Below are 16,314 nucleotides of genomic sequence, written 5' to 3' on the forward strand. Positions count from 1 at the left end.
GTGTTGGAAGCAATTACAATTCTAAGAGTATGTAAGAGTTCCCAAACCATGGTTTCAGACTTTTAAAAAAAAAAAAAAAAAAAAAGCATTATCCTTCCTGCAGAGCAGAAGAAATAAGTCTTCAGCAGTTCATTTCTGTTCCTGTTTTGGACCACCTATCTGTATATACATGTCAGGCTGAGCACATAAAATTTCTTATTTAAGAAACAAAAGAAATCGAGATGGATATTATTAAAGGGGAGATGTGTTCAAGGGAAGGGAAATATTTTTCTTTGAAAAAAAGACTAATAAAAGCCTCTAGAAAGACAGAATTTAATAAAAAAAATCAGAACATTTACTGCTAAAACAGACTAACAGAAGGTAAAGAGAAGACACCAGGGAAAGAAGAGGCTAATTAGGATGAAGTTACTTCTTGGAAAACTTGCTTTTAGTAGTATTCTATCAATATAGTCAAATTTATTCTATCCAATCCTATTGTAGCTTGGATTATAGCCTACATTCATCTATTTTGTGGCAGTTTTCTTAAGAACATCTTGGAAAAGCAGAATCCCACAACTACATTAGTCTGTGCGATGGTTTTTAATAGAACAACTATTATCTAAAACCAAACCTTTACCGTATGAATAAGCACTTCTGTAGAAAGGGCTAGATCGAACACATTTTTTAAGCAAATGTTATGTGCTTTGACAAAACTATGGGCAAAGAAAAACATCTGACATTGCCAAGGGCTCCACTAAAATAAGCTGTTCCTCGCTACCCACCCGATCCAATGGTATGCCAAACCTTTTCAGAGGCACATATAGTTCAACCAACACACAGTAAAAAGACATCTAAAGGACTTGAAAATGCATTCAGGTAAGTTTTAAATTGATGTTAAAGAGTGATTCGCTTTCTTGCTTGCCAGTTGATACTCAGCAGGCCATTATCTAGTTCTATTATTGTTGTAAGACATTTATCAAATTATTCAGGGTATACTTATTTATCCAAGCTTAGCAACATTCAACACAATACTCCAGAGTATTAGTTGACATACACCTACAAAAGCCGAGCAGTATGTTAACAACTGATAAACTTAACAATCAATACCTGTTCTCACTACTAGAGCTTTGACCAATTCTCCAGTATAAAAACGGGTTTGAATAACATTGGTTCCACAGAACAAAGTATGCCGTTTATGTACTTCTGGACTGTATATTTCATCTCCCATTGCTTTCGGATATTCTGAAGGATTTGGTAGGTTAATCTTTGTGACAGGAACACTTTCACCTTAAACGGAAAAAGAGTCTCTAAGTAAGAACAAATAAGAATAGACATTTTTTCCTTCACAGCTTCAAGTAGAACAATATAATTTCACTTCATCAGCACAGAAGGAGACTTACGGAAGAAGTCATCTTTCTTTCAGCACATTATTGGGCAGTCTCTCACCTATTAGCCTCAGCTCACCAGATTCCTTATCCAAATCCTATTTAACTCTCTTCATTATTCACCAATACAGCTTTTGTGCCTCTTACTTCAAATCAGATAGATGTAAAATACAATTCATTGAAAGAAAACAGGACAAGCTTCCTTCTCCTGCTGCAAGGCATCACCCATCTTTACTCAGAAAAACTAGAAGCTGAAGACAATTATTCTCAGCTCCTTTGGTGACTGAGTACACTCAAGCCAGGGCTGCAATCAATTTTTATCAGTTGACAGCAGCAGCAAGAAGCTCAAGTATATTCAAAGAATTGAACATGACAGAACACACAATCTCTGAACTACAATTTTCTAAATGCTGCCAGTTTGGACATAGGATTATCCTAGGAATAACAAGAAATCCATCCTATTCGCTGAAGCTGTCCTTCAAATACATCAGGTCCCTGGTTTCAGAGTATGCAGGCACAACTTGAGATAATAATTTCTGTTTTTAAATACAGCAGAACATTCTACTCGCTACCTTCACTCTTGGAAGCAGCTAAAAAGTTTGGGCAAAAGTTTTCTGAAGAAACATAGTGCAGAACTCAATCTACACTGAGAACACCAAGTCAAGATGCAGGAAGACAAACTATCAAGAAGAAAGCTTTTCAACAAGAAACCATCACTCATTTTTGGAGTTGCCAAGCAGTACCAGGTAGCTGTTGCAGATAAGCAGAACACAAGTATGTAAGTACTTAGGAGCATATGGTAATTGCAAGAACATACACATTTCAAGCAAAATAAACATATCCACTTCTGCCAGAGCATACTGCAAGTTAAGCATGCACACAGGTATAAACTAATACGTTTAGCCACGCAAAACTACCAAGTTTACTTTACCTGTTAACATACTTTCATTTACAATGCAAGTACCACTAAGAAGTACTGCATCACAGGGCATAATTGTCCCATTAGATGGAATCAACATAACATCTCCAGGCACAAGGTCAGTGGAAAGGATTTCTTCTATTTCTGAGTGTTAAAACACAAACAAGTTTACCTAAAAATAGCCACCATCTACAAAACCTGATAAAGATCTTCACGGCTAAGATCCAGGTAGTGACAATCAAAATTATGCTCCATTTTATTAATGGCAGTATGAAAAGTTTTTGAAAAAATACAGAAAAAGCCATTGATAAACCCAATGCCATTACAGATTAAACTCTAGAGCACATGGATATAGTTCATCATAACAAATTAAAGGAATCAAGCTTGTACAGAAGATATTAACAATTACACTGAAGTTATACTTTAGTTAAAGATACAAGTCCAACACAAATGTATGTCTTAGAAAACAGTATCACACACCACACACAACCTGACCATCTTCAACTACTGTGGTATCTAAATGAGCAAAAGTCCAGAAACCAATTTGTAGCCCCTGCTGTGTAATAAATTGTAATGGAAACCAAACACATGCACAACTTTAAGCCAAGAAAGAAACTACAATGACAATTACATATGTGGAGTGGTAGATAATGAGAAACAGGAATAGGACAAGCACCTCAACTAGAACAAACCTGATACCAAAAATACCATCTAGAAAGATAATCCTGAACACGTGATTATCCTATCTAAATTCCACTTTGCAACTTCTCATGCCATTTTGCCAAGAAATGCAAGCATTTCAAGCTGATCAAAGAAAGCACAGATGCACACCAACTTTACATTCACACTTAATGAACAATTTAAACTCAACCTTCCAAACCGCCTGCGAAATTTACCTTGGTTTCCTCTGCAGACAGAAACCCTGACAATGCTGTGAACTGCTACCATGTCATATAACATAACATATTGCTGCAAAGGGGAGAAAACAGTTCATTATTTAAAAGCACAGCTTGTCGTCTTCTAAATGTACATTCTATCTCTACAAGTAGAAGTGATGAGATTCTTTACTAACATTCTTTTACAACAAAATGTTGCTCAAAACATTCTCTTGAACAGTGTTTAGGAAACTTGCGGGCAAATAGAGTTCGAGTGCATCAACCTGTACAGGTTCCTACTTCTAACAGCACTCTGGAAACAAATAGACACCGCCACGCAAAATGTTATAAAAGCATTTGGTCATTAACATACATAAGTAAAAACTGCAGTAGTTGTATGAACCCGGATTAAGGTAAGAGGGTTTTTTGTCTGCAGGCTGAATTCAGAGATTGCAATTTAAGGATAATTACTACTTTGATTTCCATCAGCTACAGCTAAGTCTACACAGCAAAAATGCATCACCAATTTAACAATCCACACATTTGGCTGGTGCTCAATTCCACTGGACTTTTTCAAACAGAAGGAAACAATGCAAGATGGAATCACTACTGTCAATACAACTTGGTACATAAACTCGCGTCCGGGTTTTATTTAAGTGAGGTAGTGTTTCTGTTATCTGAGGTCAACCTACTGATTCAACAGCATGGAAAGTCAGCAGAGAAAGGTCTTGAATAGAACTGTAAATCCAAATTCTTTCAGCTCAAAGAGGGAAAACCCATGACAATATTATACCTGCATACCTCTGAAAAATTCTTACAGATTTGTAGGCAATTTCACATCAAAATAAACCAATCGGTAAAAAGCTGAAAAGATGCATCTGTTTTCTTTGAACTTACCTTTCTAATGGTGTAGAGTGAGCTAACAATGGATATTACAGACATGATCACAATTGCTAATGCATAGTAGTGATATTCATCAGTGATCCACAATATCACACTGAACAACTGAAAAATGTAAAAAGGGTTGAGAACCTAGAAGAGTGACAGAACATTAAAGTTACACCAAAAGGTCACATACATTCTCCATCAGAAGAGAGTCAGAATCATCCTCCTCCTCCAGGGAGGAGATAAACCTTTCAGTTCTTCATACGTTATATTTGTCTGTTTTGCCAAACTGATCCCTCTTTTTCACTACTTCCTCAACCCCTCAAAAGCACAGTTCTCACTTAAATAATACACAAATACATACTTTTAAGACTGTATGCATTTCCCCCTACACCTCAAAGTAAAATGATAGGAACATCTGATGCACCTTAAGTTACAATTCTTAAATTAATTTGGATATTAGCTATTTCTTATTAACAAGTGCACTGACACCTCGAGTTCTTACTCTTCTAGTTCAGGTTGGAGTTTCTTTGTTCAAAAGTTTCTATCATGCATTATTACAGTACATGGATAACAAGTCAATTATTCAAATCCACCTGATACAAGGAAAATGGAACAAATCCAACAAAAGTATATGCAAGAACACATTTGATTTGATGCGTATGTTGTAATGTATAACCACTGGGCTGATAATGGAGAACACAATTGGTTGTTTTATGTTTGAAATTAACAACAAAAAATAAGTAAGATGCATACCCTCTCAAAGAATTCTGACACATTTTCTAGTGTCCTTGCTAAGGCACCAGGTTGTCAACTCTGAAGAACTTACAGCTAAGGCCTCTTAAGATTGGAGAGCTCAAAAATAAAGGTCCATATCATTTTGCTTTACAGTGCTGGGCTCTGGGGGAAGGTTTCTGTTTTACATTATTATTTGAAGACCAGTCCAATAGTCATTGTACTGAAAGTAACTTTTAATAATATACTTTTTTTTTTAAATTTGTTAAAGATCTTACCTCCTTAATCAGAAGCTTAAAAATGGAAGGCACTTTCACAGCAATTTCATTTACTCCATAGAATGCTTTTCTGCATTAAGAAAAAATATCAAAAGACAGTTAAAATTTTTATTAGAAATCTTATTCACTTCAAAGTAATTCCATTAATATGAGAAAGTATAAAATATTACTTAATCTCTGGGCCCTTTTATTTATCTTATTGTTTCAGAAGGTGTTTATCAGAAAACATTTACCCAGTGAGATGTTCCAATACAAAGATAATTATTTTATACTTCAATTTAAACTGTAACTTAATTTTTAGGTTCTTTCATAATAAGATTTCCCTGTAAACTGTGTATAGGTCCAATGATATTAAACATGTCATTCTGAAAGCCAATATGGGGTTCTCACTAACTTAAGCTCAAACAAGTGTTAACTCTTACCCTGCAGTAAGACACTGTTTTCACGGTTCTGTATCTGAAGTTTTATTCTTTGTATGAAGGCAAATCATGGAAGGGGGTGGGGCAAGAAACTAACCTCTGAAGGGATCTGAGCTGGTTAAATGACATCGACATGAAGAGGCCTTTAAAGGACGTTCTTAAGGAAAAGGCTTTTATTATAGGAAAAGACTCAAATTGACAGAAAATGGAATGATGAGCAAGCAGACACTTCCATATTTTAAACTCTAAGAAGGTCTCATTTGCAAAAAGCATCTAGGAATGCAACAGAACCCAAACTATTCTAGTTTGGGTAGTGTGTCAATAAATTAGAACACCAATAATTAAGTACATAGCTATATTTTCACAAAATATATTCCAGCTTGCTGTTCACATTTGAGAACTAAGAAATCCCTGACCTATGTACCATTACTGTTACATTTTAAAGTTTTTTTGTAGACTAAGTTCTTCTCTACCTATGCACTTCAGCTGTGTTCCTTGACAGGCATAATTACACCATTAGTCTAAAATAGCATATTAAAAAAATTTTTTTTCCTCCAGTTATTTCTTGCCAACCAGAATTAAAAGAAAAAGAGGGGAATGCATGTAGCCCCAACCAACCAGAGATAGATCCATGCAAGCTATGGGACAGACCTGTCATACTAACTAAGCTTTTAAAATTAAAGCCAAAGTCCTGAGAGCTGGGAAGTTTCAGCCTGATCTTCCTAAAATAAAAGTAAGTTACAGATCAGGCCAGGTTTGCTGCTTCCTGGCATCCAATATTCCTTATTAGCCACCTAGCATGCTATCTCCTCTGTCACAATGACCACTAGCCAAGGATGGGAAAGAAAACAAAGCAGCAGAGTGATCTCCCTCAGCGTTCCCTTCAAGCCTTCAACAATCTGCAGCTGGAGACAAATGAGCATCTTTCCAGCTAAAGAACTCTTGATGGACTTTTCCACTGGGAATCAGCCTATTTGCCTCTGAACCCATACAAGCCCTTCAACAACAACAGTACGTTAGGGTAACATTTACGTCACTTAAAGGTGAGTTATGTGGAAAAAATAACTACTTTGTTTTACATCAACTGCTAAATTTCACTGTATACCTGGCCAATGTGGTTGAAGACCTAACTGCTCGCTTCTTTCTGTACACTCATTTTACTTCAAAATCTAAGTGGCAAATACAATTTCAGAAATGCATTCTGAATTACTTTAAGCAACGGTTCCAATTCCCACGGTCAGTGTAGTTTGAGAAAAGTCAGCCAACATAATATCAGAGTCTAGTTCCTACTCAACATATAGGTAAGAAAAACAAGAACTTCACACATCTAACGGCTGCCTTTGAAGGAAGTGCAAGAGCCTGTCTGTAAACACTAACCACTTAATTGTCTTCTAATTTTGTTAACACTTTGAGCACAGGTAATGGAACAAAAACAGTTCTTCCCTCAAATACTGTAATATTACCTGTAATCATGCATTCCCTTTGTCAGTCCTGTGCTGTGTTCGTTATGAATTGAAGAACAGAATGTAGATTCATCGAGACCTCTAAGTAAAGGAAAAAGTCAACGAATTATTTAAGAAACCTCATATTTAAAATTAAGTATTCAGTAACCCAAAAGAGCTAGGTCTTTGCCAAGAGTTACACTGTATTATAAAAGAACAAAGTCTATGGTTAATGTTTTTCTAGCTATTTTTGTCCCAACTGCAGATACCAATGAGATGTTAAAAGCAGTCCTCTTGTTGACATGTCTTACTCTGTAAGACAGTCATATCTATTTCAATCAAAATGGAGATACACTTCAAAAATGAACTAAAATACTACCATGACTAGTGGTCAAAGTATCTAAAAAGAAAAAATGAGCAAGTTTCATAAAACATTATATGAAATCATTACGGATTAATAATTCTTCAAATTATTTTCATTTGTCTCTAAGTAGTAACAGAGGCATTTTAGAAACAGTTATTAATCAATTTATCAAATAAATCTACACCGAAGCTATTTTGCAGCATCTTGCTTCAAAATTTTATCCATGACTAGGCAAAGTACAGTCTACATTTTAAGTACTTCCTTATCACTGGAAAACTCATCTTCGCAGGACTTTTCTACATGCTGTGAAAGTAAATGATATAATTAAGATGATCTGCAGATAAGCAAGCACACCTGAAATATCATTATGTTTACAGCTACGGGATCATTTCAGCTACCAAACTCAGTAAACGGGACATATCATGCCCAATATCCAGGCATTTTCTAGCGGACATACGCTGGATGCACAGGAAAATATCATTACCTTCCAAAAGGCTTTCACAGATGACATGCCAAAACCACACCATCCAACACCAGTCTTTTTTTATATTAGATATCTATTAAGCTATCTAATAAAAAGCATTCAGAGTTGTCCCAGTGAAGAAAAAACTCTTTATTGTGCATATACAGTAATAATTATTGCCATTCTCTAGAACACAGGGAAAGTTTTAAACATCCTCACTTTTGCAAAGGCTAGGACCATGTTTCCACCAATTTCTCATGAAAGAACAGAAGGTGAAAATGTTAATGTGTTAATCTGGCCAAAGCTTTACAAGGTTTCCCTAAAATTTTTCAAGTTCAAGGATTTTAAAATTACGATTTTTTGATGAATAAATATACAATTCTCTGTTAATAACTGTGCCTTTCCTCCCATTCTATCCCAAATGATTCAATTTTTATTTTCATGCACAAAAAGGAGTGTAACAGTGGGCTTAAGAAGGGTCCCTAAAACTAAGTTCTTTATATGCAAATATGCATACCTATGTGTGTAACGTCCAAAGACAAAGCTTCTAGCAGGATGTTATCTGCTTTATTACAGTACTGAATTCCCAGGGCATTTAAAAAAAATTCCCTGCGTGCATGCAGTTTATTATATAAAACACTCATCAACTCACTCAGAGATTCAGTTGACACTAGCTAAAACAAAACAGACATACAAGGTCAAAGTTGCATCCTCTTTGGCTATGCGACCAAGTCTGATTTAGTTTAAGAACAATTACACTTGCATTTCCTGTGTTTAAAACAGTGATCTTAATATTACGTTATTATAACAAGAACAATTATATGAAACTCAAGCTCTCATAACCGAATTAGTTGCCGAAGAAATCTTAATTTGCCTCCCTTCTGCATTGTGCTAAGTCTTCAATTATGTGATCAAACTGTTCTGTCTCTGGATACTTGCGTAATTAACTGCACAGAGTGAATCTATCTTCATGATGCAGTATTGTGCTTAGATCACAACTACAACTGTGTTGCTTGCCTTATGGATTTTACTACAAAGCCCTCAGTCTCATATACTGTCTCTTTACAAATATTGACTCAATTCTCTACCATGTTATTAGGTAATACCAATTTCTGGTTTTTACGTAAACCAAACAGCAGATTAAGAAAAAGTATCTCGATGAAGAAAATTTTTAAGTCTTTTCAGAATATTTATCATTCATAAATTATTATTTCGCAGGTGGTATCTAGTACTTCACTACATCATACCTAATCACTTTATAGAAAAGTTATAGCAAACTCTCATTTGTATTTGACCTTGTGCAAAAGTGACTTAGTACTCTGCCAGTATCAGGTATGTTTCAGATCCAGCTGTTTCTCCTCTTTGTTATCCAATTGCTAAATAATGGTGTCCAGCTCAGCTACAGTACCTGACTAAACAAGTGGTCAGGCTCAGTCATTGCTAATACATCAAACAAATGAAAGTTTGGCATATCAGCAAGAATGTGATTGAATAAATGCTCACATAACTTCACAGGCATATTTGAGATTTTTCTGGGGCTTATAAATTGGCTGAGTTATCACAAGAACATCAAAAGGCACAGACAAACAGCCAACAAATGCCAAGTTTCAAGTCACTGCTTTAATGCACAGAACAACATTTTTTTCTAAAGACGTGGAGTCTTATGATTTTTTTCCCCCATACCTGTTCTTAGCATAAAAGTATAGTTTTGAGGTTTTTTAATCTCATCTGTGGGAAATATTCCCTTTGAACAGTTTAAATTAGCAACACTGTAGGCATGAAAACAGGACCCTGTAATGCAAAATGACAGGAGTCACTACCTGCACCACTGTAATTCATGGGAGACTTAACAGAAAAAATGCACACAAAGCTTTTAATTATTTACACAAGAACTGAGACATTTCCACCCTCCCAGAGGAGGGGAGCTCAGGTTTGTAATTGCTTGTATTGTGATAATTTCTTTAAATTGCTGTCATCGCTGACAACTTTCCATACTATTTGCACACACTTGTTTTGAAAACATAAGAAACATTTGCAGAGTATGTTTCTTCTTACAGAAATTTTGGCTATTTTTCTTTCCTTCAGTCCCTGGTCATTGATTCTTTCTATACGTAGTGCTTGCACTCTTCCACATGATGGTTCAATGCAGTGAACATTGATTTACGTTAAAAAGAGATTGTCTTTCTGATCTGAACTTCTTATTTTAACAATCACTTGTCAAAACCTGAGAAGCCTGTGTTCATTTAACTTGTTAGCACTATGAGAAGGCCTTATCAGTAGCATCAGAGAAAAGAACTTTCTTCTTCAACCCCAATGTCATGCAATAGAGCTGCTGGATAAAAGAAAATACAGCACATCACATTCAGTGAGCGCAGCTAGTACCACCCACTAAAAGACATTTTCTATCAATGCAAGAGACCTGTTTTTGTTACTAAGAGTAATAAAAGAGGGATCAAATTCAGCTCAACTGGACTAAATGCAGCAGCAGACCTACAGAAAGGTGAGCAACAAGGTATTTGGTGAATTCCGCTCTTCCTAGATACTCCTTTTGGGTCTAGCTCAGCAGTAATGCAAAAAATATAAGTTATTTCATCAGAAGGGAAGTTTTTAAGAGTTTATAGAAGGAGAAGTACTGTCTATAAACAGGTGCTCTGATTCTCAAATAACACTCCAAGAACAGGCAAAAAGCCTGCAGAGGCATGCAGCCTGTCACCCGATATGCATTACGCTCAATAAAGGTAGATTAAACAAATACCTTCCTTCCAAAGTCACACCGAGTTAGAATCTCCCTGCTCTCACTACGGTTCAAACAAAGACTCAATGAGCTAAAACAGCTGGTCAGAATACAATACCAATTTTCACCATGTTCTTAGTCGTGCTATTGTAGTTTAAAAAAAAAAAAGGCAGTTTGAAGCACAACACATTAGAAAATTGTATTCTTACCGTACAACATCAAAACTTTGAACTGAGTAATTCCAGAAATACTTCACGCTGTGATGTGTGAAATAACGAATCTGCAAGGGCAACAGACAGATATTAAACTAGCACCACTTAACAACGTCTCTTCTGACTGACCTTATTCTGAACAGCAATAGAAAGTGAATTTAGAAAAACTTCACTGAAAAATGAATACTTTTCTTTCAAAATAATCTTTCAAGCATTCCACAATTTCCAGTAACAGGTTATTGAGTGTTGTGGTTTAACCTGGCAGACAGCTAAACACCACACAGCCATTCACTCACTCTCCCCCTCCCCAGTGGGATGGGGGAGAGAATCGGGGGGGAAAAAAAAGTAAAATTCATGGGTTGAGATAAAGATGGTTTAATAGGACAGAAAAGGAAGGGAAAATAATAATAATAATAATAATAATAATAATATACAAAGTAAGTGATGCACAATGCAATTGCTCACCACCCGCTGACCAATACCCAGCCAGTTCCTGAGCAGTGATTACAGCCTCCTGGCCAACTCCCCCCAGTTTCTATACTGAGCATGACGTCATATGGTATGGAATAGCCCTTGGGTCAGTTTGGATCAACTGTCCTGGCTGTGCTCCCTCCCAGTTTCTTGTGCACCTGGCAGAGCACAGGAAGCTGAAAAGTCCTTGAGTAGAGTAAGCACTACCTAGCAACAACTACAACATCAGTGTGTTATCAGCATTATTCTCAAACTAAATCCAAAACACAGCACTGTGTCAGCTACTAGGAAGAAAATTATCTCTATCCCAGCCGAAACCAAGACATTGAGGAAAAGATTTGTGCTCCACCCAAAGAATGAGTTAGCCTTTTAGACAAAAGTAGCAGCTCACCTGTACTGTATTGTGTGTGTTTACTCTAGATACTAACTGAGATACTTTGAAAATTACCAAGTGTAGTATTGCAGGTTTACTTACAGGCAAATATTTTTTCAAATAATTTTTATTCTCTTCTGGAGCAGATTCAGAGAAATGAACAGCATGGCCATTTGAAACCTTGTGTACAATAGGGTTAGGATTCTGTAAAGGATTGGCTCCCAAAGAAGGCGTAATGCAAACCTTTGCACAAAACCATATCTTGAATTCATCCTTAAAGAAAGGGGAAAAAATGAATTGGATGAAACAGCATTTTACTACAATAGCTGTAGCTAAATGCGTCAACAACAGACGACAGATTAGCAGAGCCCATACACAACTACAGAAGATATCCCAAGTTATTATCAGCTACCTTAAGAGTACATTTTCTTTCCACAATTCTAAAAAGCATATTTTTTTGTACTGAAAGGTGTGTTGGTTTTTGTTTTGTTTTTTTTTAAACAATGAGTCTTGTTACTTGAATTTTGACATCTTCAGCCCTTCACAATTTAATATAGTTGTTCTGTAGTAGAAGGAACTATGGGATTCCTATGCATTCAGCTGCACCCACCCTGCAACTTCAAATAACTGAGGACTTAACACAAGATCATAACCAGGGACTGTACACTGCAATTGTGGAGGAAGAAAATCACTTGAAATCAAACCACACTTGGGTCCACAGTTACACCTTAATTCAACAAATATATCTGCTGAACAAGGGAGGGAAAACCTGAAAACCACGTTATCAGGTTATATGAACAAGGTGTCTGTTCCATAACTTTTGATGAGAACAGCATCAAATCCAAAAGCAAAGACTATCTTTTTGCTATATCCTCTACAAACAGCTGTCAGTCTTCCCATATGGGCAGCAAAGCTACATACAGTACCAAGGCGCACAGATCTGCAGTGCTGTAAAATAAAATCATGTCTACATTGCAGGCAAGGATTTGTGTATTTTAGCAAGCAGCAAGAGGGATGCAAAACAACTGCAAACTGGGAGAAGCGCACCCTCCTATAGACTTACAGTTGTTCTCAGCAGAACCACTTCACAGTCTTTAAGCGTAGTCCTTTTGCATGTTGCTTTCACACGCCACTGAGGCATCCAGTAGAGGAGGAGGAGAAGCAAGCCACCAGAACAGATCACTCCTACAGTAACTAGCACCAATTTCCAGCGACATAGATCATAGCCATAGATCTCCTGCATGGAAACAGAGAAACAAATAACAAACAATGACCCTCTTAATTACTTTGGCTTGGGAAGCCAACATTAATTTTTCATAAAGTGCAGTATTTAAAGCGAATCAAGTTTCAAAGCCATTTTCTCCTTTTTCTTTTCTGGGGGAGGGAAAGATTTTAAAAAGTTAATACGTGATGGAGTGGCAACAAAAAGGAACACTGTTTTGCTCGGTCAGAAATACATACATCAGTAAAAGCCTGACAAAGGCAGAACATCCACATTGTTTAAAACATTTCATTGCAGGACCCGTCTCCTCCCTGCACTGCTCCCCAAGGACTGAGGCTGCAACACCACCTGCCTTAATTCGCAGTGAACAACCGAATTTTTGACCATGACACAGCACAAGTCAGCTACACATTTAAGAGCAAAAACATATGTGTGTTTGTCAAATGCTGATTTTACGACATTAGCATTTGATTAGCTAGCATACATAGTTTCGAATTACTAGTGCTAGCTGAATTTCATACTTTCTAAACAAGCCTGTAAATATATTTATCAAACACAACTTTTTAGTACAGAAACTGGCACATTTTGCCTGCCATTTAATAAGAAATGCTACCATGAAACATTAGAAACTGCAAGCCACACTGTCAAAGGTTCTGTAACTTGTACCAGCTGGAAAAATCCTCTTCTCCCATTAAAAAAAAAAAAAAAAACCCACAAAGTATTAAGTGTGCCTTGGTCAAAGGCAAGTACCAACTTAACCTGATGACAGCCAGTAACAGAAAATAATTCAGGGACTTAGCAGATCTTACACTCCTGAGTTTCACATTACATCATCAGATTACGTTTCATGCTGGAAAAGGGCAATGAAGTTTCCCATTGAGTCCCACCCACATTGTTCATATCGACACCAACTTTTTGCAAATTTTTTGTGCTTTTCATTAAACAGTATTAGAAATTGTTTAAACTCCTTTCCTAAAAAAAGGCTTTTCAACAGGTTTGTTTTGCAGCCTTCTCAGCTGACAAAAAGCAGAGACAAAACCCATTCTCCATTACCCCCAAAACACTGGAGCCAGTATTCACTCCTTACCAACAAAAACAGGTGGGTGAAAGATAGCAGGAGAGGTTAATGCTTCTTTTGGGACAAAACAAAATTATTTCCTCTGAAAACCATTTATTTTGGTAATCAAACCATAAGCATCTCAGTTTCAAGGTGCACTTGCCTACTCTCTGTATTAGAGCTGGTCTAGTGAAGAGCAGCTTTTCCTAGCAGCGTGCACAAAGACGGAACAAGGGCTTCAGTTCACAGGAATCTACCATTTTTTAAAACAAAAATCTTTATATACCCCAAATAGTTTCTGCTGTCTCTAGAATGGGCTAGAAATTTAAAGATCAGCTGCCACTATTTGCCTGTCAAAGCTAACCACTGAGTCTTCCAGGACAAACAAGAAGAGAGATCATTGCTCCAGAAGGAAGCAAAGTTTATGTGCTACCAAATACCCTTAAAACTGCTTGCCATGCTTTAGGGAGTGGGTCTTATCTGCATAAATATGAATATGCAAGAGTATGCAGAGTACAGTCAGATTATGGAGCATTAACCTGTTTTAAATGGCAAGGAAAAAAGCTCCAGGATTTGAAGAAGAGAAAAAATAAAAAACCACACAAACAAACCACCACCCATAACCCACTTTGCTTCCATTTTCCTTTAAAAAAAAAAAAAAAAAATGTTGGTAAGTACCAAAATCTGTTATCTATTGTACTACTGACCTCAATGTAGCCAACCCACCACCTTTGCAAAGGCTTTCAACAAAAATATTCCCTATCCCAAGACTAGACTTCTTAATACCAAAAAAGATTGTCAAAGATAACCTTATAAAATTGCTAAACTGATTTAAACTGAGACAGTCTACTTCCTGATGTGATATGCCCCACTTAGAGAGAAAACCATGAAAATGTGTTTCTTTCACTGTATAAAAACAGACGAACAGAATTCATTACCATCTCATCTTCCTCTGCTTTATTGACAAATTTCTTTTCTTCTTTCTCCATGTTTAGTATGATATGGAACTTCTCGACTTGAGATATGGAAGACCTTTAACAAGAAAAGAATCAAGAACTGAAGCAACATTACTGATTTTATACCTAAGTATTGGGTTATTTTCTGTAAGGGCATACACATAAAACACACTGACTGACAACATATTAATATAGATCTTAAATTTGCACTGTTACTAGTTTCCAGTAGTAACAACACAAGAAGCTCTAGTAAAGCTTTAAGATTGAACACTGGATGAATACAAGTGAAATACTGCAGAAACAGTGGGCTTTGAAGCAGGGAAAAGAGCTTGTACCAATTTAAATTGGTTACACTCCACATGCAGCAAGCAGGTTTTGGTACGTTCTACAAACTTCACAATGGAAACGTAAATTAATCCTGTAAAAAAAGCTTACAAATAGGTCAAGATTACACATTTCTATCATTCTATATGTAATAGCTCCAACCAGATGCTTTCAGAAGCCAGGCTATCCTTCAAAAGGAATGGCATTGTACCTGAGACGTGCATTTCTCATCTGAGCAGAAAAAGTACATGCTAAAATAAGTTTAGTCCACAGTTTAATATTTCTAAATCAAGACATGTTTAATGGCCAGTTAGTCTTTTCCCTTCTTTCCAATTATTTTACCATTCAATTTGTATCAATGGGTTAATTTCTTATTGTAAATCTCCCATAGTTGCAAATCTTGAGGGTTGCTTTGAGGAGAGATTACAATCACAAGTTTCGTGAATAGGGAAAGGCATGAAAAAATATGAAGCTGTCTATGAGACATAGTGCACACAGATCCCTATTCCAAAAGGGAAGAACTACAAACAAAAGGCTACAACATACTATGAGGCTCATCAGAAGTTTCAACATCACATAAACAAAGAAAAATCAAAGATACCAAGTCAAAAAGCTACATTTTTTAAATTAAAACTGCTGCTAACCTTCATTTGGGCACTCCTGTACGTGTTAATTGTACACAATTTATAATTAATGCACCCATATCATATTTCCACAGGACTACCTACCATAGTTAAAACCACTGAATAGCCAGTGCTCACCTGCCAAGCCACGGATTAACTATCATTCTCTGCACTGACATCGTACAGCCTTTGATTTATTTACTGTACATATATAAATCTCTCGGAAGACAGCACTTACTACCACAGCATATAAGGAGTCCTCAAGTATTAACAATTCACTGTCATAGCACAAGTAGTTATTGTAATTGCCATTTTTCAGACAGAAGGCTGTTACCAAAAAAAACCAAACAAAAAAAAAAGATGAAAGCCATCCACCTAACTTCAACCTCAGCTGTCCATTGAAGAGTAGGATGCCACTATTTAAAATACTTAGTATTAGGTAGCATGATGATAAAAGCAGAACATTATCAAGTTCTTTGCTGTCATTAACTCCCCAACATTTTCACAAATCAAATCACCAGACTCCAAGTCAGATCCTCTCAAAGCCAGCCCCTGAACCCATGCACTTACATTCAGCAGCAATGCCAACTTCAAAGAG

At 36.5% G+C, this 16,314-nt stretch overlaps 1 protein-coding gene across 1 annotated transcript in view; it reads right to left on the bottom strand.

Annotated features, from left to right (window-relative positions):
- ATP13A3 (ATPase 13A3) overlaps positions 1 to 16,314 on the bottom strand; it is a 57,029-nt gene that overhangs the window by 20,276 nt on the left and 20,439 nt on the right. The window contains exons 2-11 of the mRNA XM_075715944.1: positions 14,752 to 14,845; positions 12,598 to 12,771; positions 11,637 to 11,807; positions 10,688 to 10,758; positions 6,939 to 7,019; positions 5,057 to 5,126; positions 4,056 to 4,190; positions 3,180 to 3,252; positions 2,296 to 2,427; positions 1,087 to 1,266 (exon numbers count right to left, since the gene is read on the bottom strand). Of these exons, the coding sequence (XP_075572059.1) occupies positions 1,087 to 1,266; positions 2,296 to 2,427; positions 3,180 to 3,252; positions 4,056 to 4,190; positions 5,057 to 5,126; positions 6,939 to 7,019; positions 10,688 to 10,758; positions 11,637 to 11,807; positions 12,598 to 12,771; positions 14,752 to 14,802 (1,138 nt within the window). The 5' untranslated portion in view covers positions 14,803 to 14,845. The remainder of the gene's footprint in view (positions 1 to 1,086; positions 1,267 to 2,295; positions 2,428 to 3,179; positions 3,253 to 4,055; positions 4,191 to 5,056; positions 5,127 to 6,938; positions 7,020 to 10,687; positions 10,759 to 11,636; positions 11,808 to 12,597; positions 12,772 to 14,751; positions 14,846 to 16,314) is intronic.

This window comes from Pelecanus crispus, chromosome 9 (assembly GCF_030463565.1).
Source record: "Pelecanus crispus isolate bPelCri1 chromosome 9, bPelCri1.pri, whole genome shotgun sequence".
In the NCBI taxonomy this organism is placed as follows: Eukaryota; Metazoa; Chordata; class Aves; order Pelecaniformes; family Pelecanidae; genus Pelecanus; species Pelecanus crispus.